At 33.5% G+C, this 18,954-nt stretch overlaps 1 protein-coding gene across 7 annotated transcripts in view; it reads left to right on the top strand.

Annotated features, from left to right (window-relative positions):
* LOC111505991 (CUGBP Elav-like family member 1) overlaps positions 1 to 18,954 on the top strand; it is a 901,046-nt gene that overhangs the window by 868,385 nt on the left and 13,707 nt on the right. For 6 of the 7 annotated variants that reach the window (XM_074183776.1, XM_074183777.1, XM_074183779.1 and 3 more), the window contains one exon: positions 13,954 to 14,735. In XM_074183776.1, coding sequence (XP_074039877.1) covers positions 13,954 to 14,225 — 272 coding nt within the window. In that variant the 3' untranslated portion in view covers positions 14,226 to 14,735. Of the gene's footprint in view, positions 1 to 13,953; positions 14,736 to 18,954 lie in introns of those variants that run through there. The other variant, XR_012467628.1, reaches the window with a different exon arrangement.

Genomic DNA, 18,954 nt, shown 5'->3' on the forward strand with positions numbered 1-18,954 from the left:
TCATATTTACATATATAATTTATGTGAATATGTCGTAGCTAATACATAAAAACTCAGGTCAAAATGGTATATTGTGTTCCACTTAACTCCTACGTGAAGTTGTGACTTTAATGTTACGTTCGCTGTAACATCCAGACATACTTGACTTTTTGACAGATGAGAATCTTTTTCGAGTTATATGTTGGTCTGTGTGAAGTTTTGTGGGAGAGGCTAGAGTTTTTGAGACATTCTTATCACGTGATACGTTGAAATTGTGTTTTTGTTGAGTATTTTCCACAAAAAAAACTGTGGAGGCAGTTTTTCTGCGAGCTAGTGTTATATTTACTCACTGAAATTATATAAAATGTATGTAAAATAATGACATTAATGTTACGTAAAAATCAGGTTGTATTTGTGGCGTATATTTCGCCATAACAGGGATGTAAGTATTACATAACAGTTACATAACACATATCGTCAGTTATGTAACATTCATGTCAATTTTACATAGTTGTGTTTGCTGGGTACTAGCATGACGTTTTTGAAATGCAACTGAATTCTTTTTCACGTCAGTATTTGTTTTGTATTCACTATGTTCCACCGGATGAATGAAACGCAGGTGTTCCACCAAAGATGACGTAGTCGTTGACTTTCCGGTACCACATCGAAAAATTATTGCCTTGCATACGAGACATATTGCCTTTATGCTGTCTTCTTCGCATTGTTCATAATGTTCCTACACCACACTTCGTTCGTTAACACTCATTGCCGTTTCGATAAATAATGAATAATCATCAATTTTCAACATCAAATACCTGCACTTTTGAGAGAAGACAGAAGCGCATGCAGTTGCAGATCAGTATTATTCTGTTCTTACAAAATTAGACTTCGTCTAGACCATAATTGAACTGATGAGACTGCACATATAGTGCAGTTTTTCGACAGCAAATTTCAACAGAAAAGATTTCACCATTTCAAAACATTTCCAATCCACAGAAGAACAAGTTATCAAATTGAAAAATATGCGAGTGGATTTCATTATACATTGAAATGCTTTGGGTCACAATGGGTCACAACATCCGGGTGGATAGACCTTGGTTGAATAGAACTTACAATATCAACCGTTTCGTCTGCTACTGCGGCAGACATCCTCAGTGGTATATGCGTTGATTGTGAGAAGGAATTTGGGCGATAAGTATACAATGGTTTTGAAACATGCTCTTCTCATAAATGCAGATCAGATCATATCGAGACGGTATTTGAGCGGTCTCGTGTCCCTAATAATTTCACTTAATTTCCTCCATAATATATGATATGTATTACCTTCGTTTGAATATTGTGTTATTTCCGTCACGTGAATCTGTAGGGTGTAATTCAATATTCTTCACAATAAGCCGGGAAATCAGAGTTGTTTTCCGTCGGGAACAGTGGCCAAATTATTATGTATAGGACGGCTAGCTGGGCGATCAATGTTTCGAATTCGATTCAGAATAGTAATTTTTTAATATATTCATTTCATTTCGATAAAATCATCTAGACTTCCAAAACAGCTGAAATATAATTATCTAATGATTATCTAAAATGATATTATACAGTTACTCAATGCTATTGGTTATATTCCAATCTGTCTTTGCTTCATACAAATAGGTAATAGAATAGCCGAAATGTGAAAAATCTGAATTATAAATATCTCCATTCATTTACAAATATTCCAGCCAGTTATACAACATAATTATTATTACAAATGAAGAATTTTGAAGTACATTGGAATAAATTCATTGAGACAAACAAATCATTAGTAATAAACTCATTAGAAAGTAACTAGATAATTTATATTCTCGAATCAAATTCCGCTAACAACTCGATTTACGTCGATCATACCAACGATCATTTTGTCGCCTTATAGAATTTAATTATTGAATTACGAATGTTATGGTCGACATAGTGCATGGATATTATTTTCATAATGATAATGATCCATTGGTCAACACATATTGAAACATTCAGCCTCTTTATTTTTCGCAATAGTAGTTGTCAATGTTAATAAAAATATCAAGTAGACAAGAACAAAAATTTGGGAATGAAACAGTAGTCTCAATTATCTAGTTTTGTTTCGTTGAATATGCAAGATATTTCAACAATAATAAAAATCAACCAATCCAAACAACGCAGGAATAAAAAATTAAGGATCAACCCAGAGTGATTGAAACATTGGAAAACCATGTTTTACCAAACTCATTGTCTTTGAATTATGTTTAGATAGTGTTGATATTCATTCGTTCTCTTTGTACTTTTTTCATAAATTTTTTACAATTTTTTTTTCGTAATTGGAAACAGGCTCACGTCATCGAGATACATTTGATTCGTTTGAAATTTCACAGCAAAAAATGTAATGTGGAAATGATTGCGTAAGTATGAGAGCTTTTGTTCAAGAATTTGTTTTTCAAATGCACCTGAAAGATTTGTTGAAACCACCAAATTCACACATCAACTATTAAAATGTATAAGGAAACTTCAATAACGTCCAGTAACAGTCTACTATTCATCTAGAAGCTGCTGTGTTCAACTTATGCATTAAAACATTCAGCAATAAGGATGTATACTATTAGTTTCTTTCTGTGCATATCATTAGATTTTTTCGTAATATTGAACATTAGTCACCACCCAAGAAATTTTCTTCATGAAATATATTTATGGTAATTGAATTCTATCTGTTAAAACATTTTCTTTAATAGTTATGTACCCTAAAGAAACACCTGTTTAAAAAAAACATTTTTCCATACAGATTGAAGATTGAAAATTTCTTATACTATCCTACCATTAGTGCATTTTACCTCAAAGAAATCCACTGAACACTGAAAAGATGCTACTCTGTAGGTCATTTGGGAGGTAATGGTTTGCAAATTCAATATAGTCACCTACCTATGCAAGACATCATAAATTTGACATGTTTACTGAAAAAGTTACTGGCAAGGGCGTCGCCAACGCGGGATAGAGGGACAGTTGCCCACCCCTAGAGATCAAATGTAGCTAGCCGCAAAGCGACCAAAATGCGAGCAATTAACTTCCTTCCACATCGCATGACAAAACGTAAATTATACAAAAAGTATATTGTAGAAAATATTGTGGAAGAGTTATTAAGGCTGATATTATGAGAATTCAAAACAAAAGAAGATCTGAATATAAATAAATGCGTTGGTTTTGGTTTTGATGGTTGATCAACGATGTCAGGAAAAGACGGAGGGGTACAAGCAATTTCACGCAAAAAGTACACCAAAGCCCCCTACTTTCATTGCTCATCCCACAAACTGAATCTAGTTATCAATGATTTAATTCACTTCCTGAAATTAAAAATGTCAAGGGAATCACCATAGATATTATTAAATTTTTTCGGAAATCAATTTTGAAGAGAAAGTTGATACCTAATATTTTCATACTTTACGAGACAAGATGGAGGGAGAAACACAAAACCATCAGATTTTTCAAAGAAAATCTTCCAATAATTCTGGAAGCCTTACAAACATTATCTCAGGAAAAAAATAGTGCACCTCGGAAAAGTGCCTTCCAACTGCATGCGGCTACTCCAGAATTTCTTTCATTCTCGGGATTATGTTGGTAGCCAAATACTCGGCTTTGATGGAACCCGTTGTCAACATACTCCAATCTGTAGCTTTGGACGTGGTCAAAGCCTCGAAACACGTTGAAAGGATTTTACTTTTAATTGAAAACCACCGTGAAAATCCGAAAAAACTGAAAGGCGAAAGGAAGCTACTGCTGTTGCGGAGAAAGTCAGACTGGAGGAGGACATTACATCAATGCCGCGTATTACGGGGAAACAACGTCATAGAAGCAATCATCCAGCAGAAAGCCCTTCAGAATAATGGAAGAGGTCTTTAGTAATAGCATACTTGGATTTAATTATCACCTCCTTTGAAGTACGTTTTGCTGAAGAAAACACGCCATCATTCGCATTATCTATGTTACACCCGGGCAGATGCAAAATATGACAACTGAAAATCTGAAACAAACTTGTGAATTTATTGCCCAGTTTTATGATTTACCGAACATAAAGAATGAAATTGAACTTTGCCAGCAATTGTGGCACGATAGGCTTATTCTAACAAATCTTACAGTTGTTGATGTCCTAATTCCTTCTTTCCCGTAAGGGAAAAAGCATTGAAAATTTTGATCGCGCTACCATGCCCGATCTGTACAGTAAAGCGATCCTTTAGCAGCCTCAGTAGACTGAAAACATGGCTAAGAAGCACCATGGCAGAAGATCGCCTCAATGGTCTGGCCATGATGAGTGTACACAGAGGTATAATGAAAGAAAACCTAAATAATTTCAATGATAAAGTGGTTGAAAGTTTTGCAAAAAAATCCCCGCAGGTTATATTTCAATTTAATATTATTTTTGTTAAAAGTAATAATTATTACTGTGTTTAAAAGTTTGATTTAGTTATTGTGCTTTCGAGGGCTTGTGAAGTTTTATACATTGATATCAGAACCGTTCTTATTACAATCGTCATCGAGGCAAAGACTTCCAAAATGTAACGCTTCATGCTTTCGACTGTACCAGGCGTTCATATTTTTTATCCTCCATAATACTGCCCCATTGCCCCCCCCCCTCCCCTTAGTCATAAGCTGGTGACGCCCTTGGTTACTGGAATACTTGATGATGTGTTTATTGTTCTTTCAAAAAACTTATAGAAGACATTTTTCAGAATAGCATTGAATAGCATAGATTTCTCTATATCATTACGAAGGTAATGCAAAATAGTTCAAACTCAGAAAAAAAGTGTGAGCCGTCACGGGACGCCTGGCACATGTGAAACATCATTATTGATATTTTGTGACCCCTGTGATGATTGTTGGGTACTGAAATATTCATACAAATTTGTAATTAAAATATACAGGAAAGAATTCCAACATGGCTAATAAATAAGCAAAAAACATTCGTGCGCTACTCGCTACCAGCTGATTTGTAAACACAATTTTGTCAGTTTTTGTGAAATTTATTCTACAGACAAGTGTTTCAGTACATTATCTTTCATTAGAATGAAATTGAAATCAATTATTAATCAATTTAGAAATAAAACAACAATAAAAATTAATTGTCGCTCCGGGGCGACTTCATCGATTCCAGTGACGCATTTGCTTTTTCAGCTGCAGGAAAACCCGGAAAAACCTGCAGCACCACATCATCTGAAGATCTTGATCTAACAATGTCCTCTCTCTCATAAAACAAAATGTAGGGTGTCTCCAGATGCTCCAATAGATTCAATACATCGCCAGAACACTTCGTGACACGACTATCGTCAAACTTAAATCAGTCCGATCCGCCTTTGTCCAATGCGTAATAATGGCCAAATTCAACGCCAGAACCACAATGAACAATGACTGCATGAAAATTATAATAGTGGTCTGCTAGATTGAAAATCATCAGTGTTATTATTCAATTGACTGGTGCCTCAGCTTTACTTATTTCCTTATAACAGTCAGTTAGTTTGGCACATGTTCGGCAATACAGTCGATCATCACCTGTTGAAAATTCCATTTTCAGATGATTCATCAATAAGCTTTGCACGGACTGGTTATTAGTCATGTTAGGAAAAGCTAGATGAAGTTCCAATATAATTCATTCATATTTAATATTCATTATATATTCATATATTTAGTTATTTATAATATATTTCAATATAATTTAGAAATAATATATGTCATGAAAATCTACCAAGAGATTAGATTTGAAATTTACTGATCCTTGAGATAGATCAAATATACGGGGGCATACTTTAATTACAAAATATAAAAATATAATCTACTCACTGAAGACTTGATAGTGTTCATAGTGTGATTTTACTTTCTTTGCAAGAGGGTGCCTGCCCACTTTCACTTTCTGAATCATCACTGTCAGACATATTTTATTATCAATTATTTTTTTCAAATATTCATCTAGTAAAACATATATTATGTATACTGTAGTGAACACAAATGTATACACAACGTCAAACCAGTGGGAAGAGAATCGCACAGTCGCTTGTGCATAGCAACCCGTCGCCACGGCATGCCTCGCCACGCCACAGTCGGTTTTACGTGCGGCTATAGATGTGTCACATATGTATTGCTTCATTCAAAGTCTTGGTATTTTGTTATTTTGTAGGGACAATTTAGTTTAGTTTCTACATGTGATTCGTTAGCATCGTATATCTTCACTCATTAAACTACTTGTATAGATCGAAGAGAATGTTTTGATGACATTACGGCCAGCCACACACTGGCAACTTCAGTAAAGCAACATTTTAATCTTAAAAATGAAACACATCATTTCTGATGAAGACTCGTACACAGGCGATTATCCATTTGCGATTACTAAGAAGTTCCAAAACTGTCGATTTACCAGGAAATTCAGTTATTGCTGGTGAAATAAGACAATTTCATACCTATTGATTGAAAAGTTGCCCTTGGTCTTGAATTTGCACACTTCATTTTGTACATTTGTATTGAATGACCTCATTTGTGTACTTGTGAGATTCATTTAGACGTGATACCAAATGAATCAATAATTTTTAGTTTCATCAACTTGTGGCTCCTCTGTTGGATTAGTTTGCCAAGCCAGATTAGACGACTCTTCGCTTTGGGCATTAGAATTCTAATGGAACCTATCTCACTTTAACAGTGAACTCACCCGGTACGCATTTTTCAAAATTAACGGAGTGTTTGTGATGGAATTTTTTATGCGTTAAAGAGACTAACAACCATCTATTTCATTCTCCAATTATCACTATAGGTACAAAAACTGAGTCCGTGTGAAAGAGTTAAACGCATCGCATCAAAAAGTCATAAAATGAAAAAGAGCATATAAAAGTCAGTATCAATTACGGCTGCTCAATTTTAGTTACGGTTTGTTTACCGTGATTTAATGCACCGTTTAGAGCAATTCACTCGGCCGTGTGTTTTGATGGGAGACAGTCGCCTCCACACTATTTAACGATTTTTGAAATGTTTATTCTGTTGTCGCATTCATGTGATTTCTAATCGAAAACGATGCCACTGCAGTGACATTCGGATTCTTTTGAATCGATCCACTCATCAATTTGTGCATTACAAACTTTTTCCAGAACATGTATAACATTTTATCTATGACTCACTGTTCAAATTGTGATTGAATGGTATTACTCTGATTTTGGATATCTTCCTCAAATGAATCTAATTTTTAAACATCATATAAATAATATAGTATTCTACTCGCAAGAAATGATCATGATTCATTCTCAACAATTTCTCGTACCTACAAATTTCTGATAAATAGAAATTTTTTCTTTGAATTCACGCGGTAACTCATCGAGGTGAACTGAAAAGTTTGGTAATCCTGTATCATATCGCGTCTTGCGTTGATGAGGTTTGTTTTTTACTATTATTTGTACAGTTCAGAAGAAAATTTCGGTCAAATCTGATATTGTTTGTAATAGTTTGTTTCCCTCGAAACCAAACTTGAGATGTAGATTCTCATATACATTGAAACATACTCTCTGTGTTTCAATATTCAAATGCATCTGAATCTTATTCAGTGGTATTTCTTTTTCGCATTGTTCACCATCGCTATTGGAATCACTACACTGGAAAAAGTCTGCGTTGTTATCACACTCGTTATTACTATCAGTGCTTGTCCAAAGACGCCATATTTTAAACAGATAACAAAAATTTTAACTACTTATAACTGCACCAATATCGAATTTCAACACTCAAATCGCGATCAGTTCCTGAACTGAAAACGACGATAACGTTCCCCGATTTCTATTCGTCAGCGTAACATGACTTAAAATTTAATTTTATGACTCTTCAGTCAATCAAACTCAGTTAGTGAAAATTATCCAATACGAACTGCCAAGTCTACAGTCCACGTGAACTAGTTCCACTTTCGATTAATGGATTTTTTGGCCTTTTATTGTGGCGTCAACTTTAAATATGCACAATATCGTTTACTTCGACTATAACCATCTAAATTTCAAGCATTTCAGCATTAGATTTCTATGGTCAAGAGTTTTTCTTTGTAACGAGTTTTTGTAGTCCACTTAGTTTGACCAACATACCGACTTTTTCTTTTACTTCTTCTGTCTTTCAGGTTGTCCAATACTTGTGTAAAAAGTAAATTATAAATTGAAACACAGTACCAAAATAACACAGTAACTAATATTGGAAACTCATTTAAGGGAATTCAATACATGTGATAGTTTTTCAAAATATAAATAAGAGACCTAACTTGGTTCTGAGATTTAGTTTTAGTCATCTACGGATGATGCGTATCAAATTCTGATGTAGGAAACGTGTTTTCAATAGATTCATTTCATGCCAGATGTTTTAATTCTACATATGAAGTTGGGTTCTCATTTGCAAAAATTTCAGCAATGTATCCTGTAGATTTTACATCCTATCAAAATATGGTGAACTGTTGCTGGTATATGACATTGTTAGCAGAAAAGTCAGTCTTATCTGGCAACTTCTGCGTGTCCGATTCGTAGTATAGTATAGTATTATAATCAGTTCTCCACTCGTTAATTATATTTGGAACTTCAATTTTTCAAATATTAACTTGATATTTTGCATTATGAAGATTTTCACGTTCCAAATACTTGAAGTCTGAAGTATTTTTATGATCACCGTTTTGCTGAAAATCGCGAAACTTGAATAATTTTTTTTCCATACAGGGGAGAGATGGAGAAATTTCAAACTTCATTTTTTATCATATTTTGAACAATCTTACTGATTTTCAGCTTGGTGGGTATTTAGGTATCTATACTCTTATTTTTGGTCTAATTTGAACGGACTATTGACCATCATTTATTTATCATAATGTTTCAACCTCTAGGGATTTAATCAGTTACTTCTTTGGAAATGTGACATTATTCTTTGAAAATATTTTTGGTGGAAATATTTCATTGATATTGCTTCCTGTGTTGTCTGTTTTTCCCTTTGGTTTGACCTCTTCTACTTACCGATATTCTCCGTTATATTCTTCATATGACAACAAAATGATGCATTAGGCAATGATTTTTCATTCTGAATCATTTAGAAGAAAAATGTTTCAAGTTGAAGAATAGCTGACAAATCCATAAAAATTGATCACTTCTAAAACTTGTCACGGAATTGAAACTACGAGTACACGCTAATAAAGTATGTCATGCACAGAATAACATTTCACAAATTCCGCATTTTTCTTCTTTTTTTTCTATTCCAAAATATATTTCACGATAGATTTTTGCCAGGTTTTTTAAGAAAAAATTGATTCTGTTACCCAATCAACCTTTTTTCAGAAAAATTATTGGATTGCTGAACTAGTTAACTTTATAGATCAGTTTAGAAAGTGTGGAGACTATTATTAAGTAGTTACAAAAGTGATCGATCGCTGTGTTCCCTATAAAGGCGCACCACAGAAGGAAAATGATGTATGTAGTTCAATTTACTTTTTATTTCCTTTGGAGTTTTCATTTTTGCGACTACACCGACATCTTCAAAAATGGCCAAATCAATAATAATTCAAAACTCAGCAACTCAGAAACGTCTTTCTGTGAAAAACGAAGAGAAACCTGTTTATACAAAGGCATACATATTGAAATAATTCTCAGAACACTCTCATGATGTGATTGATATATTTGAATTCAATAATCTGTCCTTGCAGAATCCAATATAAACAGTTCGCACACACCAGCAATGGAACTTTCTCTTTAACGCGCCTTTCACCAATTAAGTTTTCATTGTCAGGAGAAAATCCAACTTCGTCTATTCATGTTTAACAGCATGAACTTCCAGTTTAACTTTCAGTCACACATAATTGATTTTCTGAGCACGAATCAGCAAGAAAACTCCCGGGAAAGTTTCTATAAGTTTTTGAGCGATTCATACAAGAATAAACAGTGGGATGTTTAAAATGGTACCTTTCCTATTTTTATGTCTCATTTTGCAATATTTCAAACAATGTTCATTTATTCTGTGAACGTTTTTGCTAGCGTTTCGAGCAACACTAGACTTTTCTAGGCTACGAAATCGAATATCAACCGTGTGTTCCTTGAACCGATTTTTAATAGCTCGTCTATTCTGAGAAGTATTCTTTTTGTCACAGTTATCACTGCTTATTTCGTGAATACCACACGTCTAAGTTTTCATCATATGGTCTTTAGAATCGTCTGACACTTGTTGAAGTGAACCCTGATGAATTTGAATCTACTTTTATATTCGGTTTTTGAAAAAAAATTGATACAACCTATTCGTGCATTTTTTTATATGGAAAAAAATCAAATGTGACTTTTTGAAAAGTCAAGATTTTACGTTTCCCAATTAACTTGTCGACTACCAATGCATATATGTTGCTTCTAGCTATGTTTAGTTTGAGAAAAACATAAGTTTATGGTCATTGGGTTTGATATGTAGATTTATTTATTTATTAATTATCCGTTTGACATATGAATATGTATAGGATTTGTCCAGCAATGAAGAACACATGAAAACGCTCTGTCTGTATCAATATAAAAACATTCTAAAATTAACACATGATATAAAATACAACACAAAAAAACTATTTTATGATATAAAAAATTCGTCTAGGTAATAGAAACAACTATCAATTGAATACTTTTTCAGATTTCAGGTAAATTCATTAATTTTATTGAGCTCTTTAATATCTTTTGATAACTTATTAAATATACTTGGGCCCATCACATAAGGTGAATTAGAAGTAACCTTATATTGACAATACTGTATGCGGAATTTATATTTTTGACGAGCATTTCTAATATGTATGATTTCATTGGTGATAAATTTATGTTTGTTTCTGAAGACAAAAATTGACAATTCGAATATATACATGCTGACAAGAGTTAAAATGTTATATTGTCTAAATAAACTTCTGCAAGATGCCCTTTTTGAGGCTTTGGCCATTATTCTCAAAATAAACTTCTGCGAAACGAATACATTTGATATCGAAGTCAAGTTACCCCACATATATATGCCGTGTCTCAGACTGGAAGCTACTTGAGCATGGTATAGTGCCAAAAGTTGCTGATATGTCAAGATATATGTTAGGTTTCTAAAGAGATAACCTAATGAAATAATTTTACTCGTTAAATTCGAGCAGTATTGTTTCCATGTCAAATATGCATCAATGGTAGTTCCCAAAAAATTTGTGTCTTCTTTTTCCAGAATTGGAATTGAATAGGCACGCAATGTTCTTGTCGATTATGAAATCTAACCAATTGTGTTTTGTTAGCATTGAGATAGAGAGAATTAGCTCCGCACCAGTTCATAACAGATTGCAAAGCTTATTTACATTTGTCTAAAAGTGAGTTTTCATCAATGTCAGATACTATTAAAGACGTATCGTCGGCATACATTGTTGAAAAAGTATTCCTGATATGTGATTCCAAATCATTTGTATATAAAAGGAAGAATATGTATAGGCCCTGATACCGATCCTTGCGGAACACCCATTGAAACATTTAACAAACTTGAATTACATTTATCATAAGAACTCGTACTGTGGTTACTAATTGTAACATATTGTTGCCTATTTTCTAAAAATGATGAAATCCAGGAATGTGTTACGCCACGAATGCCGTATGAATGTAACTTTGACAACAAAGCATTATGATTGACGCAATCGAATGCCCTGCTGAGATTACAAAAAATCCCAACAGGACACTCGCCTGCCTCTAAATATTCAAACAGTGTATCAAAAAAAGAAATTACTGCAGTATTGGTAGGTCTATTAACTCGAAAACCGTGTTGATGATCTGCCAAGAGTTTGAACCTATTTAAGAAATCCAAAAGTCTATCAAGATATGCGTGTTCAAAAAATTTTGAAAAACCCGATGTGATGGTAACTGGTCTATAATTTTCTAATTTATATCTGTCCGTTTTCTTATGAATGGGAATTACCAATTTTGAGAGACTTTGGAAATGACCAGTAAGAAATGATAGGTTCACTAAAAATGTGGATGGTTCTGTAATTGCAAAAAGGCATTTCTTGAGTAGAATTAATGGGACTTCGTCGTATCCAGACGAATATTTATTCTTAACTTTATTGCTTAAGAGGCAGAGAAGTTTCCCCGGTATGAAAGGTTTGAGAAAAAATGAATTTTTATTCTTATTCAGATGATTTAGTTACGATTTTTGACAGTTGACTGTATTTTGATTATCAACAACAGATCCTCAAATATTGAAACAATAGGGAGCTACCATTTTTAGATGTCTCACATCTAGGAAATGCCCGTCTAGATGACTGATTTACCCGTCTTATCTCAGATGAAACGACTGTAGTTAAATATACTTAAGCAGAACCCTGGTCGGTAGTAATGTCGATAATGTGGACAGCACTGATGTAAGTTCAATGAATTTCTTTTACTGATCAACGAAAAGTATATAAAAATTATTCTTTGCAAATAAAGAGTGCTGTTGATTTTATGTCAATGGCCACTGGTATTATCCAGAGTTTTGGCATATCCATCGAAATTTTTTCCATCTCTCAAGAAGGCAATGTATCTAACTTTGGAACTATCGACATTATTGGACACTACGATACTACGATTTGCTAGTGCGGTACGATATTATCGCACCGCACTAGCAAATGGTTACAAACATCAGTAGATTAATAAATATGAATTTAAATTGATGCTTTTGTGATGTATTGAAAAGTGAAGTAAAACAATGGATTTTAGAGAATGTGTCAGTTTTTTGTATATAAATTTAGATATTCAATAACTTAACACATTTTTTTCATCATAAAATAATAGGATTGTGTTTCAACAACGAGTTGTACTATTATTCTTATATATTTTTAAAGTAATTCATACGTATACAGCCTGTCGCAGGATTGATGTTACAAGATGTGCAATGGACTGACAATTTTTTAATTTCGTTTTGAGATTGCGGGATTGAGCTCTGCTTTTTGAAAAAATGATTTTAAGAGAAAATTTGGTTTTCGAAAAACAGTCTTGACCGTGAAGAAAAAATTATTTTTTCTTGGGGTAATATATCCTATTTGTTCAAGAACTTCAAAATGTTACTGAGAAAAGTATGGGAAATTATGACTCTATACAAATATTCCGAAAGATTTAGCAACTTTGATTGAACATCCATTGTTTGAAGTCAAGCATAATAAATTATATTTACTCACCTTTTAAAAAAATGTTCAAAATATGTTTTCCGTTAATCAGCTGTCGCGCCCCTACGAACGACAACCCTCAGAAGTCGAAACTTGTGCGAGCTAAGGACTAACGAGGTCTTACCTTTTAACGTGTGAATGCTAATACGGGTTGGACGATAGCAAGTGAAAATCGATCGTTTAGCCCGCGGCTTGAACCACCGACTAACACAGCTGTCGATTGATACCGACCGACCTTTATCTTCCTGGAATATTGTAGAGGCATAATGTCTTGTCTTGAACAATGTTTAATGGTAGCGTTTCAACATATTATGAATGAAAAGAATACATAATCTGAAAGGAAACTGGTTTTCTCTTTCCGTGAAGACCAGGTTGTTTTTCAGGAAATTTAAATATTCTCAAAATTCATTTATCATCAAGCAGAACTTAATCCCATAACCGCAAAACATCATTCAAAAATTTTCAACCCCTCCTGTAACAACAATCCTGGGTCATACTGTATATGTAGTGTCAAGATTCATAAAACAGATTTCATAATCGTTCAACTTTTGATAGATAGATAGATATATAGATTGAATTACAAATACCACGTGTACTCTGATCACCTTCAGTTCCACGCACAAATTGGGTAATTTCAGTTTCAATGGATTCTCTGCTCATTCTATCCCTTTAGTTTGTCCAATCAACACAAAATTTCGCTTATTGCTCATTGATATGAAAATATATTATGGTTACTTTGCTCACATTTTCTCATATTTATAATCGTTAATCCAAAAGACAGTTATATTGTTCAACTTAACGTCTTGTTTATATTTCAGGTCCGGATGGTTGTAACCTGTTTATCTACCACCTACCCCAAGAATTCACTGACACGGACCTGGCGTCAACTTTCCTACCTTTCGGTCCTGTTATTTCTGCCAAGGTGTTCATAGACAAACAGACGAACCTGTCCAAGTGTTTCGGGTTTGTGTCGTTTGATAACGCCCAATCCGCTCAACAAGCCATATCTGCGATGAATGGGTTCCAAATCGGTACCAAAAGGCTGAAGGTCCAACTGAAACGGGCCAAAGATGCTTCAAAACCCTACTAGCCAAAGAGACGAGCCAGTCAACCGAGTGAAAGGCCGGCCTAAGGAACGACGCTGACCGAAGGCTGGCCCGACAGGCCGGCCTTTCTCACCCAGCACCGTGCCAGTGCAGTGCAAATCTCAGGATCTAGCTGCTATTTTTATGAACTGTGAGATATTTTTACTAGTTAACTGCGGTTGGCAAACCGCTTGTAAATTATATGATGTATATGACGAATGACGAGGATGTTCGACTAAATGTTTTTGTTTTTATTTGGTATTTAGTTTTTTTTGTCATGTTGGTCGACAGGTTCTTTTTATTTTTGTGTTCGTGGCGTTCGGCGCGTAGACATACATCCTCTGTTGTTTAGTTAATCCTAGGCCATATGTAAATGTTGAGTGATTTAGTTATGTTTTATCTGGAGTCTACAGTTTATTATTAGTATCCCTTTTATTTATATACATCTGAAGCATGTATTTGAATTGTACCTTTATTTTCTATTGTTATCGATTAAAACCAAAGTACAGACCAAACACTTTGCTGTTGTGTTTAATATTCGCAGGGTTTCTATGTAAATGACTTCAGACCGAACAGAACTCAGATTGACACAGGGATGCAAGGATTTTTGAACTGATATTGGTAGTATACAAAAAAAATGCGGCATATTTATGTGATTCTCATGGGTTTACACTCTCACACTTACACTTCAGAGGTGTTATTTTGTCATATGAAACCCAAAGTACTCATTGTTAATTATTTACCAGCATTTTTATTATTCTGCCTTCAATAATATTTCGACTTCTCACTTTTTTGCTGAAATTTTTCAGGATGTAATATTCACTTATGATTATCGTATCAACATAGATTTTGTATAAACTATTATTGAGTTTTAATTCTACACATCGTTTTTGTATTGTATATATAAATGCTCAGGTCCTAACTGCCTTCTCAGCCTTAGGCCAAATTTGGAAAAAACGCCGCTAAGGTCTGGGTAGTGTGGTCTTCTACTATCGTTGTAAATATCAATCGCACAATAAATATCAGTAACAGCAAAGTGTGGCTGTTAAATTGTCATATACTTATAATATAATAGATATATTCAATATTTAACTTTACTAATTATGAAAAAGAACGTTGAGCTGAAGTAGGACCTCTTGATTAAAATAGTCTGTATTCATAAATATGTGTATTGGAACAAGCTAACAAAATGAACAGTGATCAGTAATCAGTACAAAGCAGTTTTAATGGCAATTGAAAGAATAAGTACAGCTATATCAGTTGACATTTGGCATATTCTAAAGTTCAAATTGATTGATTTGACTAAATTTATGATAGTTATGTGTGATTCGGGCACGCAAATGCTCCAGAGTTTATATGTTTTTTCATCATCTCATCCATATTGTGAATTAAAAAACTATATCAATACTTGTCTTAGACCTCCCTTTCATTAACAAATTGAAACACAATTGGGGATTTTCACCTTCACAATCTGAAAAAATTACAGAAGGTGAAAATACTTAAAAAGGCCAATGAAAAACACTGACTTCTTACACAAAGAATGACTTGCTAAATAATTGTAATTTTTGTCCCATTTATTTTTATGGAGCATGATTGTTGGACTCATTCATCGTTCACCTCAAGGTACAGGGGTAGTTTTGGTTAAATAATAATGATTGTATTTGAAAACGTTTCCACGATATGAAATCCGTGTCTGAAATATTCAGATGCAATTCTGTTTAATAATCTGTTTGAAATCTTTTTAAAATGTGTTTTTCCGTTAATCAGCTGTTGCCCCATACGAACGACAACTCTCAGAAGTTGAGAAACTTGTGCGAGCTAAGGACTAACGAGGTCTTACCTTTTAACGTGTGATTCTTAACACGGTTGCAGAATCATCCCAGCTTCAACCAGATAAATTCTCTCGAGAAAAATATCTGGTCAAGGCGGGAATCGAACCCACGGCCTTCCGATCGTGAGTCGGGCGCACTACCACCGTGGCCAATTCCACAACAAATTATGAATATAGACACTTATTATTAGAATGTAATTCCATTCATCATTACTCAAGACGTGGATTAATACAAGAAAAAATATTTTCGAGTGAAAAGAAGGCAGGAGGGCAGGAGGCAACAATTGTTTTGAATCAATCGGATTTATTTCAATCCGAAGTATTTATACCATCTCCACAGAGAAGGGGGACAGCCACACAGATTTTTTTCATAATTGACAGTTCTAGATAATTGACAGTATGAAATAAAGTCGAAACTTCAAAGCTAATGGACAGTTTGAACTCTCTAAACTATATCTATCCTACAAACAAAGTTTCCCAAACAATGATAAATGATTGATTAAAGCATGATCACCACGCACATTTACATCTATTGGGTAAAAGGAACAAGCCACCTTACGCTGGCCAATCAGATTTAACTGCAATCGGCTGGCGGAAGTCATGTTACAGTGCCCGAGTTGTCAGTTACATTTTAACGCATATGGTGTGTGTTTAAAATGTCAAGTACTGATACGGCTAAAGAAACTGCTAATTGGTATTCCTACGCTCCACCTAAAAAAAAATCCTATATACAGCCGTATATTATGAAAAAAAAATCGGTCGTTCCTCAGTGCGACTCTGTACAAGCATCCTTGTCTGGGAAATCACGTGCACTATGCATGATAATGTTTTGGCTGTTGCTCCGTTGGACAGAATATATTACGAAATTAAAGTACTATGTGGGACTTCCGTACTGCTGTAAATTTTTGATAAATGAGATTTCAAATACATACAAATGATATATTGAAACATTGAAACAATTTCGGAAATGCATTTTGAGGAAGTATCAACAGGTGACAGGAATTTATTTATATGAAATTTGGCAGTCTCGTTCGAGTGAATTTCACCATTAATTATTATAAATTTGAATGGTCGTAGTCTACCTTTTTGTTATGCAACACATAAACTGAATTCTTGGCAACCATACAATTCGCTAATTCATAAAGGAGGTATAATAAACACATTAACCGTCTAGGCCTCTGAAAAGGTTTTAGTTAGTCTTTTAATATTTTCGAATATATAATAAATTCACTTCGCTTAGGAAAATAAATTTTATGAAATTCTGTAAACAATATGGGAATGAGATGAATGTAAAGTCAATTAACTAAGTGAATTCATCAGGATATCTATTTACATACAGAATGGTCTAAGTTTATGATCACACTTGGTATTTTGAGAAGTGTTTGATACATTGTAGTGACAATGAACGAAAAAGTATATGTTCTCAATAAACTTGTTTTTTGAGAATAACATAGATATCATATAATTTTGCATCATATTCATAAGTGAAATAAAAACCCTAACAAAAAATGTCTAGTTGAATTTTTTATATGCAAAAAGTTATTTTATGTGATGTCAAAAAAAATATGAAATTTTACACATCCTTATATACAAACTGGTAATATACTCAGAGACTTTTTCCAATGCTGAAGACGAAGTCAGCATCCGAAACGTTAAGATAGGTATTATATAATTTCATAACCCTTTTTTGATGAGCTGAATTATTAAATCGAGAAGTTACTGATAGATACGACATTTTTCTTTGTGAAAAATACTTTTGGTAAACACGTTAACTTATCGGGGTGAACTTTCAGGGGTGAACTAAAAAGTTTGCCCTCTCTACACGTGTATAGAGTACTCCATTATATTTTTCATATTTTCCAGATTGAGAAAAATTATAATACCTTTAAAAGGTCGATAAAAAACTTCGTATATAGTATAATTGAAAGGTTTTTTTAATTTTTTCTCATATCACATATATAAATTTGATTATGTATCTAGTAACATTATTACATTGGTTCATTCTATGTATGTAATAAAGTACTCATATTTTTATTAATTATTGACCCACATCAACTCCTAAGGGTTATCAGCGGCGGAACGTTTATTTTAGAATTTGATATTTGATGAAGATTATCATCAATCAATAGACAACTTTTATTTCAAATTGAAAAGAGACCGTTGTTAGGTAGGTTTTTTGGCCTTCTACTTCTTTATTTTGAATCGAAGATTTGAGAAACCCAAAAAACGCGAGAAAAATATATGTAGATTGTACAATGGAGTTTCTTTCAGGTACAAACTGAAAGAAAAACCCCATTCGCAACAACTACTTTCATATGAATGATTTACATGGAAGAGACAGATCATTTCAAAAAAAGTACTTTTGTATGAATAATGAATTACACAAAAATAGATTTTTCCTATTCAGTTTTTACTCCAAACATTCGCTGTGAAATTGAAACGGTTGTGTGGCGTTTCTATATCGCTTCCAGAAAAAGATGGAAGTTTCCCACATTTTTAGTTTAATGATAGAGAAGTAGGAAGCCAAAAAGTTTTTTCCAGATCACTTCTATATAGTATTGCATGTAAAAGACATATACATTTTCATTTTTTCATCATGCAATATCTATCGAATCAATATATCAAATACAATTTTTAATTCAATGTAAACCAAAGTACCTATTCTTCTGGAGAGGGTGGAACAAAAATTATTTCTCTTGAATTTTCAGAAATCTAGAATAACGAATATTAACAATACCATGATAATTTTTTCTACAATGTGTATCTGGATCAATTAGCCATGAAAATAGTACCAGCTCTTTTGTCAGCTGTCAAATTATGAATAGTGAGTTTTTAAATCGAGAAAATATCCATGAATCCCAATTTTGTGATTTATTCATATAACAATATGAGTTTCTGTTCGG

The sequence above is a fragment of the Leptinotarsa decemlineata genome, unplaced genomic scaffold (assembly GCF_025532065.1).
Source record: "Leptinotarsa decemlineata unplaced genomic scaffold, Ldec_3_MD MMD2_tig00026345_RagTag_RagTag, whole genome shotgun sequence".
Taxonomy (NCBI): domain Eukaryota; kingdom Metazoa; phylum Arthropoda; class Insecta; order Coleoptera; family Chrysomelidae; genus Leptinotarsa; species Leptinotarsa decemlineata.